Raw genomic sequence first — 7,486 nt, 5'->3', positions numbered from 1 at the left:
ATAGAATGAAGATCCAAATCTACCGTACAATCGGATATGATATTAATCGGTAATTTAATGGACCGAATGATTCGTTGTGAATTCGCAATGCGAATGTAAGACACTCCGTCTCTGCTTAATACATCGGTGCCTATAACTACCGGAGTATTCAAAAACGTACTCGGTACTTATATTGTTTGGTATTTCCGCGCCACCAAAACCACGCAACAGTGGAATGCACGCATGTAGTAGATTTTTATGTAAAATAAAAAAAAAGTATATTGATCTCACTACAGATTAATGTATCATAGTATGGGAGTCACGTTCTTGATAGCGTTGCATACTAGAAGATCAAATTTAAGTATTCTGGTTTAATTATTAGGACGGCCCACTGTGGCTAATGTTCAATATAAATAAAGGAGGCTTTTAAGGTATACATAATATGTAGTTACAGAATGTATTCCTAAGAAGTTTAAAAAACTTTTTTTTTTACATTTTCTTTCAATAATCGGAACAAGAAAAATGATTTAACTTATAGTCTTCTACACGGAATTATAATTGTAAGATATTGAAAATCTTCATAAAAGAAAATGATGTGTTTAAAGTTAAACATTTTTCTTCTTTTAATTTAAGGTTTTAGGAATTTGAATAGCTTACAAATAGTTTTAAAGAAACAAACTATAATTTAATGACATTAGCATTTGAAAGTGCTGATAAATCCTAATGAACAAGAGGAAACAAACAAGTAAATAAAAGTTAAATACAATGGAAGTAAGTAAGGAAGGAGTAATATATACGTACTAGCTTTTGCCCGCGACTTCGTTCGCGTGGACTTCAGGTTCGTCCCGTCTAGTCTAGTAATAAGTAAGAAATACGGTAACTAAGCACTGCAGAGCCCTAATCATAGGCCTATAGGTTGCTACTCCAGTATGCTCCTATAAACTACATTTAACGATCTTTTTCCTTCAGCATAAACATGCAGATTCTTCGCTTTAGAAACACGTGAGCAAGCCACATAGAGCTGACCGTGAGAAAAACATGGCGTGCCCAAATGTAGGCCTGCTACCTTCAAGGTTTGACCCTGCGATTTGTTGATCGTCATTGAAAATGCGACTTTTAATGGGAACTGCAGGCGTTTAAAATTGAATGGCAAGTTGTTGGGTATGATTGGGATGCGCGGTATAAGAACATTGTCTCCCTTGGCTTCTCCAGTTAAAATTGTAGCCTTCACTATATGCCTTCCTAATTCGGTAACTCGCAATCGAGTACCGTTGCATAATCTTGGCGCATCCAGGTTACGCATTAACAAAATGGGTACACCTACCTTTAATTCCAACTTGTGTGATGGCACCCCGGACAACTCTAAAGAGTTTAGGAACTCTACGGGATAACTTGTAGTGTCATCGGATGACATAACTGTGTCAATGGAATTATACACTGATGTTTCGCTGTTTATTTCGGCCAAGATTTTTTTATTTATTTTCGCAACAATCTGATTTTTTGGTGCCAATATGGTTCTTTCACACAACCAATTTTCGTCAAGAATATTTTGTTGCAGATTCGGAAAAACTTGTTCAATAAGTTCGTTTTCTGTCTCCACAGCATGACAAAATTGCTGTGTGAAAAGAACCATACCTACTTGGTCGGTGTTTAGGTGGCCTTCACCAATTTCTAGCAGTTTTTGAGCATATGCTCCTGATTCGACATCGCTGAATAACTGGACTCGCATGTTAGTGGTAAGATAAAGCTTTTCAACTTTAGACCACAGATATGAGGCTTTTAGACATGCGTTAATTTCATCTGCTGCAGTGCCTCTCTCGATAATAGGTAAAGTCTGTCTAAAATCCCCTGCCAATAACACTACCACACCACCCATCAACTTTCGATTGCTGTGAATATCTTGTAGACAGCGATCAAGCGCCTCAATGGCGCGTTTGTGTGACATAGTGCACTCGTCCCACACGATCAGCATACATTGTTGCAAGAGGGCGCCACGGGCACTGCTCTTACTGATGTTGCACGTTGGGGTTTCTTCGCTCGCCAGATTAAGAGGTAATTTAAAAACCGAATGTGCCGTTCGTCCACCGCTCAGCAATGTTGCAGCGATCCCAGAGGAAGCCACCGCTAATGCAACTTTACGGTCCTTACGAATTTTTGCTAGAAGCAAATTAAGCAAAAATGTTTTACCTGTACCGCCCGGGGCGTCAAGAAAGAAAAGGCCGCCTTTGTCAAGCTCAACTCGTTGTAATATTTTGTTATAAATGTTTTTTTGTTCGGGTAGCAGGCGTGGTTCAGTTTCGCTGACCTGAGCGTCTAATAAAGCAATATCGTAGCTTAGCTCTTTGATCAAATCGGTCGACAACTCTCCTCGACGCTCTGGTGTAGGCATACCGAAGTCAGACAATTTCTTACCGGAAATCGTTATTATTTTGTCCTCTATATGTCTCAGTGCTTCATTGAAACATAGATCATTGTTGACTTGATCCATCCTTTCAAATCTTTGCAAGATATCCTCCGATAATGCAGATTTATACTTATCCCATAGTTGAAGAGGATTGGATAAACCGCAAGTGCATATCAATATTGCAAATAGTTCTCTTATTTGCGAAGGAGAGCGACACAGCACTGCCTCTTCCATTGTGGCATCCCAGTGGTTGTCATCTTCCAACAACCCCAACTTCTCACACGCTTGTCGAAAAGTTTGAAGTTCTTGGCCGTCAACTGTTTTTAGATCCAAAAAGCTAGTGGGGCCCTGTACTACATTCAGCAGCATTCGCAAACAGTAACATTCGAAGTTACTAACATGCACTGTGTAAATGCGCCCAAGAGCATCTCCTGCCTTCACACCTGGCCAGCCGTCGACAGGTGTGCCTTGTAAACGACGTTTCCATTCTTTCGACGACACGTTCCATGTATAGTAGCGGGGTACGTCAACATAAAGTAATGTTTTTGCAAATGCGTCATTTTGGCAAAGCAGGAAAAATGCAGTTAGTGTCGTCTTAGGTGGTGCGGCCATTCTCTCTCTAAAATTGTTTTCAGTGAAGTAAATCCGCTGACCATTAGGCAGATGAACCGCAAGGTGAGTGACTGTTGGGTGTCTTTCATGCAGAGGCAGACCCAAGATCCGCCACGCTGCTTCGTTACTACTAACATATCTACCGGCTCGATACGTTTGCACCTCATCTCTCGGGTCAATATTAACATTCCCTTGCTGTCGAATGTTAAAAATAGCCTGGTCGCTGCCTTTGTTTATATATTTACAAATATATTTTATCGCCTGTACCGTATTGCAGAACTCTACATTTATGTGACAGTTATAAATTTTAGACAGAAGAGGAGAATATGGGACAATCCAGCTATTGTCAACCAATACTTCCTGTGTTCCACCTCGGGTTTTTAGAGTTATCGTACGGCCGCCATCTCCTGGTGTTCTACGCCTGTACAAAGGATAGCCTTTGTCGTTAGTTTGAGTATCTTTCAAAAGCGCCCTTGGATACTTTTTGGTGCATTTTCCTTCTTTCATGCATGGTGATGACGGATTTAGTGCACCACAGGGACCGTGAATCATATTTTTGGTTACAGTATCGTAGAGTTTTCGATCACTTTCTGGATTTGGTATCTCCGCACTTATGACTTCATCAATTTGGTTGGGGCGTAATTTTTCCGTCAACCACAGCAGTAAGTGCACGTGAGGCAGACCTCTTTTTTGCCACTCGATCGAGTACATGAAACACTTCATATCTCCAAATATTTTACCTTTTGTAAGTAGAGCAACCAATTTTTGTACTTTTATTTTAAATAACCTGGCTGTTAAGTCATGTCTGTCTGTTGCATTTTGACCTGGAATGAGCTCTTTAGTAATTTCTGGCCAAGCGGGATTACATGTCATTGTAATAAACAGATCAGGCCTCCCGTAGTTACGCACGTATGTGAACGCATCCTGCGTGTACTCATGAAGATATCTCGGGCTATTTACAAATGACGATGGGAGTATTACCAATTGACCCAAATTGTTTGGATCTAAATCCGCATCATTCCTGACCGCGTCTTGTAAATGTATATAGTTTTCTGCTCGCAGTTTTGTTTGGTTTAAAGCAATAAACCTTAAGCGCTCACTCTCCACTTTGACATACATGTCCACCAAAAACTGAAGCAAGAGAAGCCTACATCGAAGCAATAAATTAAAATTGTTGCGACGTACCATCATATGATATGCATAAAAGTCTTTGCACGACACTTTTTTGTTCGGTATAGGCTGTTTTGTAACTGGGTTTGTCTGAGGAATATCAAAACTGTACCCCTCTTGTCCTTTCCAAAAAATTATCGGGTACTCGAGAGCATCATAAAATCTATGAGTGTCCGGAACTCTAGTAAGCCGGCCATCGTGCGCCTGAATAACAATGTCCCGAGACGCAGTTTGTTCAGTACTAACTACTACGGCAGCTATTTCGTTTGTGGTCGGGGCATTGAATCGTCTTTCGTGTTCACCACGTGGTACACGATCTGGGTGTATCACGACCTTGTAATTATCGCTAGTCACTCTATCTTTAGCCATTTTAAATTCATGCACTAAAACGTTGTGATCATGTAGAACTTTTTGTATTTTTTGAACTGTGTTTCTTTCCACACCTGGTACGTACTCAGAACGCCTATCAACTTGTGCTTCCTCATCACCCATGAAATAAACTTGCAAAAATTTTGGTTGCGTATTAGCAGCAGGAAGCAAAGAGCCAATTGTGTGGTATATTTGCCCTTGGATTGTAAAAGTCGGGCAAAATCCTGGCATCGACACAATGTTATCAGCTCCAAAAGATGTCATATGGAAGCATGTATTGTATTTTCTTATGTTTTTTAAAAAACGGCGAGACTCATCTGTTTCATTTGAAAAAAGTTCTTTAAGAGGTTCAACACGCTCGTCTATTGAAGGAAGAACTACTTTTCCTCCCGAACAACACATGCCTGCAGCTTCCTCTTTCCATTTAAGAGCACCGCAAAATCTGCATTCTTTATTCATCGCTTCTATTTTTATAAGCTTGTGGCTTTCGTAATCAAGAGTTTCATCGTACTCAAATGCAGCTTTATCAAATACTCCCCACGCGTTTCTTGTAAATATTAATCGTCGCTGTTGTGCCCTTTCAGCAACAGCGCATCTGCGAGCTTCAGCAGCTTCAACAGTTTCAGTAGCTCTTTGGGACCCTATGTAAGTCGCTTGCTGAAGACGCCGAGCTTGAGACTGTTCGGGTGTCTCAGAAGCCCGTTGAGATGCCAGATATTCAGCGTTCTGTTGACGTCGAGCTTGAGACTGTTCGGGTGTCTCCGCAGCCCGTTGAGATGCTAGATACTCAGCATGCTGTCGACGTCGATCCTGGGACTGTTCGGGTGTCTCAGAAGCCCGTTGAGATGCCAGATATTCAGCGTTCTGTTGACGTCGAGCTTGAGACTGTTCGGGTGTCTCTGCAGCCCGTTGAGATGCTAGATACTCAGCATGCTGTCGACGTCTATCTTGGGACTGCTCTGGTGTCTCAGCAGCTCTTTGAGCTGCCTCACGCTCTGCTTGTTTAAGCCTTCGCAGTTCGGCTTGTGGAAACGTCTCGTTAAGTCTAGCTACTTTCATAGTTCGAGCTTTATTAGAGCTTTGGGAAAGATTAGACTTACGCTTTCGCGGCATAATTCTTAAGTACGTGTTGTTTCTATACTTCCAAAAAATACAGTACGGTAGTTATTGTTATGATTGTACTTTAATGCAATCCTTGCCTATTTAATTAACCTATCTATATAGTAATTCAATTATCAATGAAGTAATTCGTTATAATTAACCTATTTATATAATTTGTTATAATTAACTGTAAGTAACCTATCTATATAGTAATTGAATTATCAATGAAGTAATTCGTTATATAATTAACCTATTTATATAATTTGTTATAATTAACTGTAAGTAACCTATCTATATAGTAATTGAATTATCAATGAAGTAATTCGTTATATAATTAACCTATTTATATAATTTGTTATAATTAACTGTAAGTAACCTATCTATACAGTAATTGAATTATCAATGAAGTAATTCGTTATATAATTAACATATTTATATAATTTGTTATAATTAACTGTAAGTAACCTATCTTTATAGTAATTGAATTATCAATGAAGTAATTCGTTATATAATTAACATATTTATATAATTTGTTATAATTAACTGTAAGTAACCTATCTATATAGTAATTGAATCATCAATGAAGTAATTCGTAAAAATGAAGTATCTTTTTGTACGTGTAACTCCTAACCAAAAAGAAACCTGGCAATAACTAACCTTAGGCCTATATTACTTAAAGTAGGCGACCATACGTTTTTATCAAATCGCTAGTGCCTTGAAAATTCGCAAAACGGACACAACCGTCAACGACGTCTGCCCTCACGCGTCTGCCCGCGTTCGGGTCGCGCACTCAGCGATGAGCCACTTCTTCCCCACCGCACCTACCCCGCTCCCCCACGCCCCGTTCGCCTGGCGCCGCTGCCGGTATTTATCACCGAAACGGTATTTATCGCCGAAATTGCTATGACTCTGCATTTTAAATCTGTGATATCTTCGAAAATATTTATTTAATTTACATGCTGTAAAAAGCCATATTGATCTTTATTAAATGCACAATGTATTTAAGATACTTAATTGGATAAGGATTAATACTGTATTGCTTAAAATCGCTTCGTAAATAAGCCATTATTTCTCGTACAAAGTAAAGGATAAAAAATGGTTATTGTGGGTTATTCCTAAGAGATAAACATATACCATACATAGACCTTTTTAAATTGTACAATACTGTAGTAAATTGTTTTGATCTATCTTGTAGGATTCAGTCAGCGTTTGCAATGTAAGCGCAAAAAATGTGTTTTTTTTTACGACCTCACATTAAAAACCTCAAAAATTGTAGCCTATGTGTTATTCTGATGTATAAGCTATATTGTGGTAAAGTTTCATTCAAATCCATTCAGTAGTTTTTACGTGAAAGAGTAACAAACATCCATACATCCATACTTACAAACTTTCGCCTTTATAATAGTAGTAGGATTATGAAGTACCAGGTGTTCATAAAGCTACAGAATACTATTACACAATTTGCTACGGGGATGCTACGAAAACCCAGAGAATTGGTTCTACGATAAACATACAAATATGCATTTCAAAGGGTTAATAGTGCAGACGTTGTGACAAACATGCATGCACGAACTAAGGCGAAACTATATTTTAGTGTCGGCTATCATGAAGAAAGGAATTCCCGTTTTTAAAATTAAATCAAACTAAGATATCTAAAATCAGAGAGCATAAAGGGCAATTGTATCAGGCTTACTGAAAACTAATGTAAAAAACAGTTTTTTTTCTTCTGAGATTTTCTTAGACATACATTTTGTAACAATGTATTTTGTCAATCTTAAAAGTCTGCCTTACATACATATCTTGAAAACTAAGAGCAGTGGGTAGTCGTATCAGTATTGTATACAAATCAGA

At 38.8% G+C, this 7,486-nt stretch overlaps 1 protein-coding gene across 1 annotated transcript; it reads right to left on the bottom strand.

Moving 5' to 3' along the window:
• Nucleotides 1-898: 898 nt before the first annotated feature.
• LOC133320631 (uncharacterized) lies at nt 899-5,593 on the bottom strand. The gene has a single exon (XM_061529268.1). It carries the CDS (start codon nt 5,591-5,593, stop codon nt 899-901), a length of 4,695 nt encoding a protein of 1,564 aa, XP_061385252.1.
• Between the last annotated feature and the right edge of the window lie 1,893 nt (nt 5,594-7,486).

The sequence above is a fragment of the Danaus plexippus genome, unplaced genomic scaffold, assembly GCF_018135715.1.
Source record: "Danaus plexippus unplaced genomic scaffold, MEX_DaPlex mxdp_41, whole genome shotgun sequence".
Classification (NCBI taxonomy): domain Eukaryota; kingdom Metazoa; phylum Arthropoda; class Insecta; order Lepidoptera; family Nymphalidae; genus Danaus; species Danaus plexippus.
This window is presented reverse-complemented; position numbering and strand designations above follow the sequence as displayed.

Bases quoted from the DNA above. Each gene is read 5' to 3' on its own strand.
- LOC133320631 (XM_061529268.1), bottom strand. From the start codon at position 5,593: ATGAAAGTAGCTAGACTTAACGAGACGTTTCCACAAGCCGAACTGCGA.